At 40.6% G+C, this 17219-nt stretch overlaps 1 protein-coding gene across 1 annotated transcript in view; it reads left to right on the forward strand.

Moving 5' to 3' along the window:
- LOC136879360 (glutamate receptor ionotropic, kainate 2) overlaps positions 1-17219 on the forward strand; it is a 473995-nt gene that overhangs the window by 393481 nt on the left and 63295 nt on the right. Inside the window, exons 9-11 of the mRNA XM_068229090.1 lie at positions 8058-8261; positions 13381-13584; positions 13987-14091. Coding sequence (XP_068085191.1) covers positions 8058-8261; positions 13381-13584; positions 13987-14091 — 513 coding nt within the window. The remainder of the gene's footprint in view (positions 1-8057; positions 8262-13380; positions 13585-13986; positions 14092-17219) is intronic.

Here is a 17219-nt window from a genome sequence, read left to right on the forward strand (position 1 = left end):
TTTACAGATTCATCCATTCACTCATTCATTCATTCATTGATTAATTCATTCAAATCATTTACTGTCCAGTAGTAAAGGCCCTCTCCCCAGTCGGTGGTTATCAGTGACGGGGAGAGAGAGAGAGAGAGAGAGAGAGAAAGAGAAACTCTTTTTTCAAGCATGCATGAATTCAGTTATTCATTAATTCACTCCTGCATTCATGCATTAATCATTCATTCATTCAATCATGTATTCGTCCACATGGAATGTTCTCACCTTATCTGCTGGAGTTCCGCAGATGTAGGCTGAGAGCATTCAGTTCATTCAATCATACAATCACTTATTTAATCAGTTCATTCATTCATTCACTTGTTCATTCATTCATTCATTTATTCATTCATTCATTCATCCGTTCATGCTGTGCTCCAATATAATACAATCAGGCATTTCATCCATCCACCCATTTATTCACTCACTCATTTGTACAGTCATTCAATTAATTCATAATGTATATTGTAAGCTAAGGATAACATTGCTCAGACTCGTGACACTAATAAATACTTGCACTAACACGAATTAATAACGGTAAGATACATGTTGTCCTAGACTATATAACAGTCTTGACGTCTAGGACAAAAATAATAAACAAAAAAAAATATCTTAGAAACTGAAATTTAAATGATTACTCTCTCCCCAGTTCCTGGCGATCAGGAACTAGCGGATGAAAGTATTCTATTCTATTCTATTCTATTCTATTCTATTCTATTCTATTCTATTCTATTCTCACAATAAATCCATGTCAGATATGATGTAAGAGAAATGACAAAATGAAACTCAAATATCGAAATATAAATGCATAGCAATAAAGAATCAAAATGAAGACTTATCGTTTCAGAAATATCCATAATTTGAACCTTTTAGCATATAGATATGTCGCATATGTTTGGTTGCAGAGAAAATCTCTGATTTCTGTTACATATTCCATATTAATTTTAGAGATATTTAAATCTTGAAAGTAATAACATTTGATTGACATGTCGTACCTCTACACAGATATGAAGCGTAAATTTCCATGTAACATCTGCTTCTGGTTTATATATTGACTTATTATGTCAAGCTTTCCATACTTATGACGTGAACTTCATCTTAATGGTGGCACATCGGTTTGTAGCATCAATTAAAGAGATACGTACGTCAAAACTATTACCTAATTGGTTGGTGCCTTCTAATGCTGAAAATAGCCATTTCTTTTTCTTATTATTTATTATTCTTTTCCCTTTCTTAAGGTTGACCGCAATCACAGCGAAGTCTGTACGATGTTCGGCCGTCCTCATCAGTCCACTCGAATCTAGTCCTGACCAATCCCGTAAGTTCCTCAGCCGAGAGTGTTTCCTTCGACCGCGACCTCTATATCCATCATTTTGATCCTGCGTGATCAATTTAAGTAGGTTGTACTTTTCATTCCTTATAATATACCCAAGGAAGATTGCCTTTCTTTTCTTGATTGTACACACCAACATTCGTTCCCTCCTCATACCTCTGAGTACGGCAGTCAGAACCCTTACATCTCTAAGTTATCTACATGTGTAGCCTTCCCATTTTGTGATATTTTAAAAAAATTTTACAAAAATGTGTACACAATTAGTTAATTGTAATGGATAGCGACGATTATACTTCAATAATGGATTACTAACATTATTTACGTTATTCTCATGGTTATACACTGAATGACAGAGCAAATACAACACCAAGAAGGAGTGGTCAGAACTTTATGCCAATTGCAGGGTAGACTGACGTCACTGAGGTATGCTCATGATGTAAAATGCGCCGCTGTGCTGCGCACGTAGCGAACGATAAATGGGACACGGCGTTGGCGAATGGCCCACTTCGTACCGTGATTTCTCAGCAGACAGTCATTGTAGAACGTGTTGTCGTGTGCCACAGGACACGTGTATAGCTAAGAATGCCAGGCCGCCGTCAACGGAGGCATTTCCAGCAGACAGACGACTTTACGAGGGGTATGGTGATCGGGCTGAGAAGGGCAGGTTGGTCGCTTCGTCAAATCGCAGCCGATACCCATAGGGATGTGTCCACGGTGCAGCGCCTGTGGCGAAGATGGTTGGCGCAGGGACATGTGGCACGTGCGAGGAGTCCAGGCGCAGCCCGAGTGACGTCAGCACGCGAGGATCGGCGCATCCGCCTCCGCCGCCAAGCGGTGGCAGCCCCGCACGCCACGTCAACCGCCATTCTTCAGCATGTGCAAGACACCCTGGCTGTTCCAATATCGAACAGAACAATTTCCCGTCGATTGGTTGAAGGAGGCCTGCACTCCCGGCGTCCGCTCAGAAGACTACCATTGACTCCACAGCATAGACGTGCACGCCTGGCATGGTGCCGGGCTAGAGCGACTTGGATGAGGGAATGGCGGAACGTCGTGTTCTCCGATGAGTCACGCTTCTGTTCTGTCAGTGATAGTCACCGCAGACGAGTGTGGCGTCGGCGTGGAGAAAGGTCAAATCCGGCAGTAACTGTGGAGCGCCCTACCGCTAGACAACGCGGCATCATGGTTTGGGGCGCTATTGCGTATGATTCCACGTCACCTCTAGTGCGTATTCAAGGCACGTTAAATGCCCACCGCTACGTGCAGCATGTGCTGCATGTGCTGCGGCCGGTGGCACTCCCGTACCTTCAGGGGCTGCCCAATGCTCTGTTTCAGCAGGATAATGCCCGCCCACACACACTGCTCGCATCTCCCAACAGGCTCTACGAGGTGTACAGATGCTTCCGTGGCCAGCGTACTCTCCGGATCTCTCACCAATCGAACACGTGTGGGATCTCATTGGACGCCATTTGCAAACTCTGCCCCAGCTTCGTACGGACGACCAACTGTGGCAAATGGTTGACAGAGAATGGAGAACCATCCCTCAGGACACCATCCGCACTCTTATTGACTCTGTACCTCGACGTGTTTCTGCGTGCATCGCCGCTCGCGGTGGTCCTACATCCTACTGAGTCGATGCCGTGCGCATTGTGTAACCTGCATATCGGTTTGAAATAAACATCAATTATTCGTCCGTGCCGTCTCTGTTTTTTCCCCAACTTTCATCCCTTTCGAACCACTCCTTCTTGGTGTTGCATTTGCTCTGTCAGTCAGTGTATATGCAGATGATTACAGGTTTTGAAGATTGCTATCTATGTGATATAGGCGGAAACATGGTCATCTACGAACGCGCTGAATTATTCTTCGACACTACAGTATGTACACCTCTAAAATCATATTTATCTTATTTACCCCTCTAAAAGCAATTCTTGGTCTTGGGAGACCATTCATAACGAAGTGAGGCGGTTGTCACATTTTGAACGTGTAAAATTTCAAAGTCTATGTTTCAGCGCTGAACAAAAGCAATGTGTATACATAGCATCTGACGAAGTTGTGACTTGTCTCCAAACTGAGGCTTCCGTCACACAGCAGATTCCTCATTTTCAGAACGCTAGTATGAGCTATTTCTATTCGTACATGAATCTATAAATGCGGGTTTATATCCTCTGTAATCCAGCTGGCAAAGTATGTAAACTACCACACCGCACTTCCTACGTAGAAGTTTCCCGCATACACTAATGATGAAAGGGATGCCTGACAGCTGGTTTATAAAGGAGCGCTACAACGTGCTATACTGTACAGTATTTCGGATATGAAAAAAATAGCAGTCATTTTACTACACACGTCCTGTAAATAAAGTTTACTAACTCATTATAAATCATTATACACGTACAGATATTCCACTCTACTAAAGAGTTGCCGAAAACGGCCGTAGCCGTGTTGAAACACCGGATTCCGTGAGATATCCGAAGTTAAGCAACATTGGGGGTGGTCAAGATTTGGATGGATTGCCACGCGGTGTTGGGGGAGTTAAGGGAATGGAGGAGCGGAAAGGAACTGGGCACCCTACCGCACGTAAACTCCGGCTCAGCCACACCTCTGCGGAGGTTCGGGCCTGCCTTCGGGCAGAATACACCCTTACCTTACCTAAAGAGTTGCCCGTATGTGCCTTGAACGATCCATTAGCTCTTTTATTGTAACTCTGTTCGGCGAAATACGTGTACAGGCGGCTATTTGGGAACTCCTGAACGTATCGCCTGCGAGCTTCGGTTACATTCCAACCAGATTCTCCATAAATTAAAATTGTGTCTGTGCATTCGTCACTGCTGAACACACCAATTATTGTCGGTGTGTTGACAGCAACTGTAGTGTTGATGTGCCAAATATGAACCTACTACTATGCGTTCGAAAACGAGGTTTACTAACGAAAAGTGGCCATTAGACGAGCAGCACTGAGAAACATGCAGCGAGTGGCAGTACGGTTGTTCTTTCTTCATATTCCGACGTAACGTGCTTGCAGGCAGTAATACCCCTGTGAAAATCAGTTGTTAGGCATCCCATTCATCAATAGTGCATGCAGGACACTTAAAGTAGAAAGTACGGCGCCGACTGGCCACCTGGTATAATGTTTGTTACATCATCATCATCATCATCTGTTTACCCTCCAGGTTCGGTTTTTCCCTCGGACTTAGCGAGGGATCCTACCTCTACCTCCTCAAGGGCAGTGTCCTGGAGCTTCAGACTCTTGGTCGGGGGATACAACTGGGGAGTATGACCAGTACCTCGCCCAGGCGGCCTCACCTGCTATGCTGAACAGGGGCCTTGTGGAGGGATGGGAAGATTGGAAGGGATAGGCAAGGAAGAGGGAAGGAAGCGGCCGTGGCCTTCGCCTGGAGGAGAAGTGGGAAACCACGAAAAACCACTTCCAGGATGGCTGAGGTGGGAATCTAACCCACCTCTACTCAGTTGACCTCCCGAGGCTGAGTGGACCCCGTTCCAGCCCTCGTACCACTTTTCAAATTTCGTGGCAGAGCCGGGAATCGAACCCGGGCCTCCGGGGGTGGCAGCTAATCACGCTAACCACTACACCACAGAGGCGGACATGTTTGTTACAAAGGAACATAACTAAAGCTTTATTGCCTCTGTTTTGAGAATACAGTGCGTATGAATTTAAAAAAGAAAATAACATAACAAAATTGAATAACTTCTTTCAGAAAAGCAAATGAACAACATCCCAGTCGGACTTCATTGGTAATGACTAATGATCAAAGTACACTGGGCATAGGAACATAATATATACACAGTATCATCTGTTTAATTGCTATTACATTTTAGAGACGCTGTAGGCAACAAGATACTTTTCTTTATGCGGTAAAGTCACTTCGCTAATTGTCTGTTCGCGGTCAATCATTGAGTAAAATTACCGCAAAAATAATAAATACCGAGCAAGTGGTTGTGTTGTTTGGGTCCCGTAGCTATCAGCGTGCATTCGGGGAAATAGTGGGTACAAACCCCACTGTCGGCAGCCCTGAAGATGGATTTCCGTGGTTTCCCATTTCCGCACCAGGCAAATACTGGGACAGTACCTTAATTAAGGCCACGGTCGCTTCCTTCACACTCCCAGCCTTTCCTATCCCATCTGTGTCGGTGCGACTTAAAGGAAATTGTAATACAATTAATATAAATGGATTTGTAGATTTTAAACCCTAGTGATCCTATTTCGCAACACTTCTAATCTCTTGAAAATAATCTACGGCAGAATGGTCAAACGATAAATACATGGCTGTTTTTAATTTATTAGAGAGACGGAGGTGAATTGTTCTTAACACGGCGAGGAGAAGTACACTTTTCTTTCGAATACTCTTTATATGAGGTTCCCATGTTAAGTTCTGTAATTCCTTGAAACTATAATTTGAAATTACCTCCTCCACGTAAACTGAAATGTAATAAAGACATGCAATGCTGTTTCCCACAAAGTAACTGATAAAAGTAACAGCGTTTAAAGAAAAGTATTCTGTCTTATCTCTGAGATAATGACGTATTCCTGTCAGACTGGTGTACCATGGGTGAACATGTCCCAGCCCAGATTGTGCAGCACTCGGTGTTCCAGTCAGAGAGGTTGCTACGCTAATTAAACCCGCCCTGAGGTAATAACCCAGGCAGTGCGGTCAGTTTGCGGGTTAGGCCCCAGTGCACGCAATTATTTTTAGGGTGACCTAATTGTGGAGAAATCAGACGCGTATCCCAGACTTCAGTATTGTAAACATCATAACTAGGCGCGCAGGGACGGAGCATAGGGTGTTCCTTAAAGTAATTCCCTGCATTAAACAGGGGCCCTTCGAAATACTATCAATGTTTAGGAATCGTACTATTTAGGATTAGCCAGGTACAGTTCTACATAGAGAGGTGCTTTACACTCGGCCTAGTGGTTTAATTGAACATCCCAATAGACTTGACGAGGATGAGTCTTAAAGCAAAAAAATCATTCATGAATCACAGTTCATCAGTACAGACACAAAACGTGCAAGTAAAGTCAAAAGCTTATGAGTCGTACTTGATTATTATTATTATTATTATTATTATTATTATTATTATTATTATTATTATTATTATTATTATTATTATTATTATTATTATTATTATAATTCGCTGGGGCCATCAAGGACCACGTTAAGTCTTGTTGCATTTGACACTGAACTTGGTCTTCTTTAGAACCCAAATTTCCCTCATTCTTTGTGAGTGGGCCTGCTTACGCTCCTCTGTCCAAGGGGCACCGTGTCTTCTCTTCGGTTGCTCGTCTCGGTTTAGCCCGCTCGTCAATATTTTCTTGCGGAAGAGATCTCTGTTAAGGGCGTCCTCCGCTGAGATATGTAGCATTTGCAGGTCTTCTTCGGTATTTCTAAACCAGGGAATTGTGGTTTTGGGGTTTGAATCAAAAAAGTGAAATATTTCTTTAGTTAACTTTCTTTCGTCCATTCTTTTCAGATGACCGTAAAATCGTGCCCGTCTTTTTCTGATTGTGTCGGTAATTTTCTCTATTTTGCTGTATTATTTAGGCCATTTAAGAACCAGGCTCGACAGTATTTACTTCATGTTTCACCCCTCTGCCTTCACTTCCTGCCAGTATCCTAACATCCAGTTTCCTACTTCTACGTACGATCTTTTCATCTTTACTGGGTCGTCCCCTGTTTCCTGGAAACTTCGAAATACCTTAATTTTCAATCTAAATCAGTCTCTGTCTGTTATATTTTCTTCTTTCGCCTCAATGATAGTCAATTCTCACTTCCTGAAACCATCTTGACTCTGTTTTCCATTGTTTGAATAATTCAGTAATTCGTTTCTTCAGCCGATTTCTGTCCTAAAAAGATCATTTTATTTTTTTTTGCTGCTAGCTTTACGTCGCACCAACACAGATAGGTCTTATGGCGACGATGGGATAGGAAAGGCCTAAGAGTTGAAAGGAAGTGGCCGTCGCCTTAATTAATTTCACATACTTTCCAGGTGTGAAAATGGGAAACCGCGGAAAACCATCTTCAGAGCTGCCGACAGTGGGATTCGAACCCACTGTCTCCCGGATGCAAGCTCACAAGCCACGCGTCCCTAACCGCACGGCCAACTCAGCCGGTCCTAAAAAAGATCACTTTAATCCCTTACATCTGAAACACCCACGATTCTAACATCCTATATACAAATTATAATACACAGAATATTATATTACAACCAATCCCCCAGGTTTTTACCTTGCCGCATAAAGTAGCATTTCAAAAACTACTTTTTTCACCCCTAGATGAATTCTGCAAAGTGCAGAAGATACAGGTTATTGACGTGGTCAAGAGAAAACATGAGAATAATTTTAAATGCCCCTTTTATTCACCGTAGGATGAAAATTCGCAAGGAATCTTTACTCTCGTAACTGTTACTAGTTTTATCCACTGTATTATTCAATGTTGATTCTATGTAGCAGAAGAAGTCGTTAGCACACTTTCTACAACTTAAATAACTTCTGAACACCTTTAAGAGAATTCACCGTTCAGCACCACTATCGCTGATACACGTATGTGAACATCGTCGTCTATTTACTGATAGTCTGTTTTGATGGATTCATTACATGATTTATTTATTTATTTATTTATTTATTTATTTATTTATTTATTTATTTATTTATTTATTTATTTATTTATTTATTTATTTATTTCAGGCTGGTCTTCATGGACTCACAGGCCACATAGAATTCAATGAAGGGAAGAGGAGTAACTTCAAATTGGATTTGTTGAAGCTGAAGAGAGAAGAGCTGCGGAAAGTTGGCCAGTGGAGTCCAGGAGGAGGGATAAACATTACCGACCCATCAGCCTTCTATGAGAGTAGCTCCACTAACATCACACTAGTGGTGATGACCAGGGAGGTAAGACATTGAGTGTACCAGCATTCTGCATGAATAGTTCTTCTTCTTCTTCTTCTTCTTCTTCTTCTTCTTCTTCTTCTTCTTCTTCTTCTTCTTCTTCTTCTTCTTCTTCTTACTCTTCTCTGCCATCTCCTCACAGAATGTCGGCGAACATCACAGAGTATTTTGTTTCCTATATTTTCCGTATCAGAGTTGCCATATCGTGGGTGTTGTACTGCTGTTCGAGGTTGCATGTCCAGGGTAACTTTCTCCACCCATGTTCTTGTTTCCCTTCTATCTTGCCTTCTAAAATCTTGTATCAGGCTATATTTGTAATTTCGGAGCATGTGACCAAAATAGACTGTTTTCCTACGTTTTGCTAGGGTTAAGACTTCACACATGATTTCTTGGTAGGATGGAGTAAACCCTACCCCCATCCTTGGTAATATCCAGAGACTTTACAATATTTTATTATTATTATTATTATTATTATTATTATTATTATTATTATTATTATTATTATTATTATTATTATTATTATTATTATTATTATTACAAAAGATTCGAGGAAAATGAACAGTAGCCTCGATTAATTTGTGAGGAGGAAAGGGTATAATGAACCATACACAGAGGATTTCACAAATAATTTTGGGATTAAAAAATGGGAAGTCGTTAGTCTTATGATTGGCACTAGGGGAACAATTCCTAAGGAGACGCTGAACTTCCTAAGAATAAAACGTCTTGGGCATCATCATCCAGACCATAGCGGACTCTGTGTTGAAAAAAATCATTGGCAATTGTTACACACCATTTGTACTCTCTGACCTGAAGTACTATGTATTGGATTTTATTTTTCCAATAAAATCAGATATGGTCCGCTTGATAGTTGACGATTTTAATTTTCAGTAATATCTCAGACCCCACTTATATCCAAACATCTGATTTTAAAAAAATACAAATTAGGGCGCCAATCATTTTGATTCCCTAACAGAGGCAGCTATCAAGTGGATTAGCTTTGTTTTCGGTTGGTTTCTTTTACACACGCAAACCAAACTTAGATATGGTTTGACTTCATATATATAACTCTATAACTCGGTGGCAACATCTCTTATTCACTTAACCAGACCTGAAGGCCATTTATCACTTGCCTTGCCACAGCTCTATCCCATCTGGGCCTCAACATTAATTACCAGTCAATTAATCACTGCTGATCTGCATTTGGGGCAGTCACCCACATGGCAGATTCCCTATCTGTTGTTTAGCTAGTCTTTACTTAAATAATTTTTCTTCATACAACCACAAACTGGTACTCATCAAGACAATTTATAAGTGAAGGCTTCAAGAATGAGTGCTTTTCCATGTTTGTTTTTTTGGTTTTTTTAATGATAGGAACTTTGAGAATAACTGTTCATAAAGACTCCTTTTAATGTTGTTTTTAGTGTTAACATCATATGCTTGTTTTTAACTTATAATTTACTTTTTAAGGCTGAAGAAATCCCAAAGGGGCCAAAACATGTACCTTTTTTGTTTTAGGTCTTAAAGTTTCATTAAGACATGTGTATTGACTAAGGTGAATCCTTTCGTTCATAGACAAGTACCTTTTTCACACTGTGAAAGCAAGTAAATAATGTGTCTCTGTTACTCATTCTTAATTTATTTGAATTTTTAGGAAGATTTTTTTTGTCTTGTTTTATTCATATAAGTTAGGTAGTATAGTGTACTTGTTTTAGGAACAGTGTCTGCAGTGTTCAAAAAATACTACAAAAACTGGAAAAATGAAATATATGTAGTACTTAAATTATTACTCTGTGGTGAGCAAAAAATTAATAATACCAGTAATTTAAAATAATGATGTAGAGCCATGTGAAGCATGTAAGCAATAAATATGTTATAATGTTATTTGCTTTACGTCCCACTAACTACTTAGTTGCGGTTTTCGGAGATGCTGAGGTGCCAGAATTTAGACCCACAGGAGTTCTTTTACATGTCAGTAAATCTACCGACACAAGGCTGATGTATTTGAGCACGTTCAAATACCACCGCACTGAGCCAGGATCAAAACTGCCAATTTGGGGTCAGAAGGCCAGTGCCTCTACCGTCTGAGCCACTCAGGCTGGCCCAATAAATATGGTACAAAGAATACCTAGTGTGGGAAATAAATTGTTTTAGTTTTTCATATAGTGTAATTTTAAATTGTGTATTATAAATTTATAATTACATATTTACAGTATTCGATATTACATATTTAGTTGCATATTTTACTACCTACATATTTATGTACATATTTCTGAATTTAATATTACATAAACTTCCAGGTTCTAATCATCTGCATTATTCAGCAGTTAATGGTCCTGAAGATCACACGCTGCCCAATAAGTTGCCTCGTTCTCTACCCAAGTAGTGCTTCTATCTTCCAGTCTCCCATGATGGCCAGCTGGTATAGGTCCTTTCCCAGCTCATCCCACCATTACAACCTTGGCCTACTAGAAGGACACATATTTGTGGTATTCCTTCTATCACTGCTCTGGGCACTGCCTTTTCGGGCGCTGCCACCACATGAACAGCCCACTGGTTCTCAGGATGTTTGTGATCCAGTGTCCTTCCATCATACTATATGTAGCGGTGCTTGGGGCTTTAAATAAAACAATTATAAAATAAAAAGCACATGTGGAACATTAAATAAAATTTAGAATCATTAAGCCAATATCTTTAAATCAAAATAAAACACGGTAAAATACACAGAAACTAATGACAGGATGTGGACAACAGAAGGAAACCTTGGATCAAAGGACTTGACTTTTGTGGCCAGAACTTTGACCAAAGAATAATTTAGTTAATACCTATTTATTACAAAAACATTAAAGAAAAGGAAATAAGGAACACTACTGGTAGCATGAACACAAAAAAATACAAACCCAGATCAATGAAAATTACAAGTTGAACATTTGAAGCAACCACCTTCACAAAGAAATAAAATACAGGTCATAGGAAAACATTTTAAAATGAATCACAATTACTGAAGTCAAGCTTGATGAAAAATTAATTTAGGTTACCAGACTGTTCAAAAAGACTTGCCTTGTGCCAATGTGAACATGGATATAAAACCTATCAACAACATCGTAAGTTACAATTGATTTCTGATAGAAAGATCAATGGGTAAACTCCTGTGACAAATTAAAACGTGAAAAAAAATTAAATAAAGTTATATTATGAAATTTAAGAATTGCATACCCCAAGGGAAGTATCCTCCCATGGAGCACAGATCTCCTGAACAACACATCCGCTCTACATGATGCCAAAGACAGAATTAAGACACCCTGCGACGCGCTTCCCGAAGGTAGCCCGCGCTAGATGGTCCAACCAGAAATGGCACAGCAAAATGAATGGCCAATGACCACACAGGAGTTACCTTTCGATTTATTTAAACCAATCAAATTTAAATTTTTAATTGGATGTTTGTTAGGAAACATCTAAAAGCTTGTAACTTGTGCAAGTCCCAGAAAAATTGACATGTGTGGTACAGGGTGTCCGACAAATTTTTTGGTGATAAAATGTAATACAATTTTAAATGATCCAGAATTTACTTGAAGAGGCCAAATATTTAAATTCTCGCAGCACACATCACACTATAGATACATCTTTGTGCTCTATCTCCACTTTCTTCTGTTATATCACTCTCTTTTTGTAGACGTCGAGCTTATCTCAGTCTTCCTGGTTGTCTATGTTCTACTTATGATACAGATGTTGATTCCCATAGGGAATCTGAAATATTTGTCCCAAATGCACTAGTCAGCATCTTGGTAGGTGTGCTAGGTACCAACTGATGAGCCCAACCTAGCACACGAGAGCGAAACGCTGGTAACCAGGAATGAGTTAACTGGAAAATTTATAATGTCCAATAACGGACCATTTATATGTTCTACTTACACTTTAAAATGAAGGGGATACAAGCTACAACCTTACATCATTCCCTTCTCAACCTCTTGGGGGTGGCAGCAGTAGATTACATCCACAGCATCTCCTGCCTCTTGTAAGAGATGACTAAAAGCGGAACCCCACCTTGGGAGCAAAGGTTGGAAAACCCAAGGGATCCCTAGCTGAGACTTCCACTTCTTTGCGCCAGGCTCCTCACTTTCATCTTCCCTATCCAACCTCACTTGGTCAACTCTTGTTCTCTTCTGACCCCGAAGGTATTAGGTTTGTGAGACCTTGGGAGTCCATCATATCCACACCCTATTTTTTGCTGACACCCTACCCTCATTCTTCAAAGTATTGCATCTCCACCTTCCCCATTAGTGTTAATACGGGATGGTTGCCTAAGTAATAATAATAATGGCGTGTGGCCTCCGAAGAGGCCTGGTGCAGGTCTTTCGAGTTGACGCCGTATAGGCGACCTGCGCATCTATGAGGATAGGGTCCTACTGATGATGAATTCTGATGAAGATAGCACACATACCCAGCCCCCAAACCATAATAATCAACCAATTAAGGTTAAAATCCCTAGCCCAACCCGGAATCGAACCTGGGACCCTCTAGACCAAAAGCCAGCACACTAACCATTTAGCCATGGAGCCGGATGTCTAGGTGTACTTCCCCTCAATACTATAATCATCACCATCTTCCCTCCTTGTTTTTTTCCGACTCCTTCATTCTTCGAGGGGACAGATATTTTCCCATTTTCCTATCTGATTAGCATTAAGAGAGGGGATTTCCCAAATGTACTTCATCATAAAATTATAACAACAAATACCACCACCATTCCTTTCTCAATGTAAAGCGTGATCTTTTACAAATGTGACAAGAACTATGTTGACTAATTATTACCAAGTTGATACTATGGGGACCGAGCTCGATAGCTGCAGTCGCTTAAGTGTGGCCAGTATCCAGTAATCGGGAGATAGTGGGTTCGAGCCCCACTGTCGGCAGCCCTGAAGATGATTTTCCGTGGTTTCCCATTTTCACACCAGGCAAATGCCGGGGCTGTACCTTAATCAAGGCCACATCTGCTTCCTTCCACTTCCTAGACCTTTCCTATCCCATCGTCGCCATAAGACATATCTGTGTCGGTGCGATGTTAAGCAAAATAGCAAAAAATAAAAGATACTATGGGTGGTTTTTTTTCTTTTTTTTTTTTTTCCAGGAAAAGCCCTACGTGATGGTGAAGGATGACCAGAACCTGACTGGGAATGCTCGCTATGAGGGCTTCTGCATTGACCTACTCAAATGGATTGCTACCCAGGTTGGCTTCCAGTATGTCATCCGACTGGTGCCAGATCATATGTATGGGGTGTATGATCCAGAAACCAAGGAGTGGAATGGCATTGTGCGGGAACTTATGGACAAGGTAAACTTCAGTCTTTATTAACATGTTCAAAACCATAGGTCAGTCACAATGCAGGCACATAAAACAAGATTAAGCTCATATACTGAACCTCCCCAACAGCAGTGATTCCTACTCTGTAATGTTACCAAAAGAAGGTTATTAAACTAATAGCTCAGAGGAATTCATAACTTCTACCAGTGAATGCAGGTTTATTTATAATGTTTATATACCAGAAACAACAAAGCCTTGAAGTACAAAAAACAAAACAAAAAAATAGTAGTACTACCATTCTTTTAGATGCTGTAATGTACCTTCACTTTCAGGGAAAGTATATTTCTAAACCTTAAATTTAATCAGCACTCTCGGCGCCCTTTTCTCTCATCATATTTGTGACCAGCTAGCAATTGAATTGTTTGTTTCCAGAGAGCTGACTTGGCTGTTGCCTCCATGACAATAAACTATGCCAGAGAGAGTGTGATAGATTTCACAAAACCCTTCATGAACCTAGGCATTGGAATACTCTTCAAGGTTGGTATATATTTTAAAACTTCATTATCTACTCATTAACACCTCATCAGCTTATTTTCTGCTCTTTTCTTTGTCTGCTTGAGCTTTTTCATTGTGTTTTGTAAATGTCTTCTTGCATAGGGTGTATCATACTCTACTGACAATAAAATCAAGGATGCTCTCTATGTTAAGAATGATGGTGTAATCGTAATCGAAACAGACTTTCAACGTATTAGGTCGCATTACGTACATGTAGTACGTGTTGAAGAGATGTTAAGTACAGAACAAAAATGGCCAGCCGGACACCAGTGGAATCCGAACCCACAACCTCCCGATTTCGCGTCGGTTGCTCTACCAATTGAGCTATGGTGGCCTAGGCCATCTTTGTTCTGTTTGAAAGGATCTGAGCTACAGGTCTGGCACTGCTGCTAGCACACTGTAGAGTGCGTTTAAGTCGCCCGTTGTGGGACACGTCAATGAATATTGAATTTTCACGACCGCATTGTAATCGAAACAGACTTTCAACGTATTAGGTCGTGTTACGTACATGTAGTACGTGTTGAAGAGATGTTAAGTAGAGCAACCGACGCGAAATCGGGAGGTTGTGGGTTCGGATCCCACTGGTGTCCGGCTGGCCATTTTTGTTCTGTACTTAACATCTCTTCAACACGTACTACATGTACGTAACACGACCTAATACGTTGAAAGTCTGTTTCGATTACAATGCGTTCGTGAAAATTCAATATTCAATGGTGTAATCAGATTGGCAGAAAAAAAATTCTTTTCGAGAAAATGAAGTTACCTTGTTACTTCCATGCGCGTGATTCAAATTGACGAACTTGCCGTATTCGCTATGCCAGGGAGCCAGCCGCTGCCTGTTGGTTTGCATCAGATGAGGGAAGTGAACAGTGGGAGACAGAGGTAATGCTTGGTGTGACACACAAGTTTCTCCTTCGTTTGTTTCACATAGTCACTTCCCAGTCCCAGTAGGCAGTGTACAGTTTGTGCTGCACAAATTGACTATTGTGCAAACTCCCTAGAAAGAGAAGATGAACTTGTACCAAGAACACAGGCAGCTTTGCAGGTCATTGTGACACACCACACATCCTGAACAGAGTCCAAAGTTCACTACTAAACTGTTGTAAACTGTGCATCGAAGTAGGAGGGGGACATATTGAACATCTACTGTAATAAAATCATTGGGCATATTTGTTTCCTTCATTTGGTATTTCTTTCCATTTAGAAGGAATACACAATTATGGGGCAGCATGTTAAATAATAAACAACGTTACTGCAACCAACAATGAGAGGAGAAACAATCTGGTGCATTCCTTGACTGACAAGTGTGTTCTTGTACTGTGTATGTGTAGTAGTGGCTGTTTAATAAACAAACTGTAGATATTGCCTGTAAGAGACCAGGAAAATCCTATGTGAGTCAAACGAGGAAACTTGTGCATACATGCAGGGCATTATCTCTGTCTCGATCATACACCCCACTTTCCTTCCCTCCCCTTCCCTTCCCTGAAGCACAGCAGCGGCTTGTACTCTGGCATAGCAAATATGACGAGTTCGTCAATTTAAACTGCGTGCCCAGAAGTAAAAATAGTAACCTCATTTTCTCAAAAACAAAACATTTCTCTGCCAATCCAATTGCACCATCGTTAACATAAGACAAAGTGCATCCCTGATTGTTTTAGCAAAAGAAGGGAAGCAATAGACCAATCACACGGAGAGTTTTAACAAACTGTCTTCACATCTTATTAAAGGATGGAATATTTCGCACACTCTCTGATGATTGCCAGAACACTCTGACACTTGCCAGACCTCTTGAACCGCAGCTTTTTTCTGGTGTCATTCCCATGTTCTCTGATGTTTTTCAGAATACTAGAAAGAGGACTTGTTTCTGGCACCAGTGAGATATGAGAACAAAAGAACCAGTCCTTCCATAGTGTGCCCAAACAGTTCTCTTCTCTATTTTACCATGCCAAACAAAGATTCCATTCTTTTATAATAATAATAAAAAACTGCTGAACAAAGATTTCCCCCCCACCCCCACCCCCACCCTTTTACACACGCAACCCCAAAGATAACTTTATACGCATATTATAAACTGGTACAGTTTCCTTGGTCGTCCAACAGGTCTCCTTCCGCTGACTGTCTGTTCCATGTATGCATGTGATGTTTAAGTGCCTGGCATTCTCTTTATATGCCTGAACCATTTAAGTCTTGCAGACCTTAGTCTTTCTTTCAGAGGGTGCTCCACTCCCAAAGGTGTGCTGACATACTCATCTCTCACATGATCTTGCCATGTTTACTGCATGGCATTCCTTAGTAATTACATTTAACAGGCCTGCTGTTTAGTAAGGTCTCTATCCCACAATGTGCACATTTCTGGGCCATACATGAGTATGGGAATATACAAGGATATCTTGGTTTGTAGGGGCACCTTCTTGTCCCAGTTTAGGGGACATATTTTATAGAATTTAGACCCATTGGCCACTCTATTAAGTACTTCTTGCTCTGCTCCACCCTTGAATTTCTTTTATAGGAGTGAATTTACATTATGTCACTCCATTGATTCCCTTTTCATCTCCAGATCAAAACAGTGCAGCCATGTTTTGTCACCCATAAGAATTCATGAAAGGAAGTTGTCTATATATCTAGTAACTATAAAAGACAAGCAGGCAATTCAAAAATAAGACTAATATTAATGGATAAAAATGTAGTAATTGAACACTGCATAGGAGCAATGAACATTCAGTGCGAGCACTGTCATGCTTTCTATTACCTTTGAAAATGAGGAAGATCTAATTTTAATTTGTGATGTCTTTCAAACAGTTTTGTTTGAATCAATTGCTGCCTTCCATGTCACAGCTGTAAGGAATTCTGTTCCATATAATTTCTGTTTTGTTTCTTTTCCTTTGCCTAATTCGTCTAATGAAATTTTTAAACAATATCGAGTAGGCAAGCAGGGGCAGATTCTTCATAAACTTGGTTTCTGCCTTCCTATACCTGTATTTATTCATGGGGAAAGTTGTATGGTACATCAGTAGTGTCAGGAATTCAGAAAATTCATAAATTTTCATTCAAAATACAAGGGAACACATCCAAGAAGACAATAGAGCACATATACGAGGGGCATACAGGTA

The sequence above is a fragment of the Anabrus simplex genome, chromosome 8 (assembly GCF_040414725.1).
Source record: "Anabrus simplex isolate iqAnaSimp1 chromosome 8, ASM4041472v1, whole genome shotgun sequence".
NCBI lineage: Eukaryota > Metazoa > Arthropoda > Insecta > Orthoptera > Tettigoniidae > Anabrus > Anabrus simplex.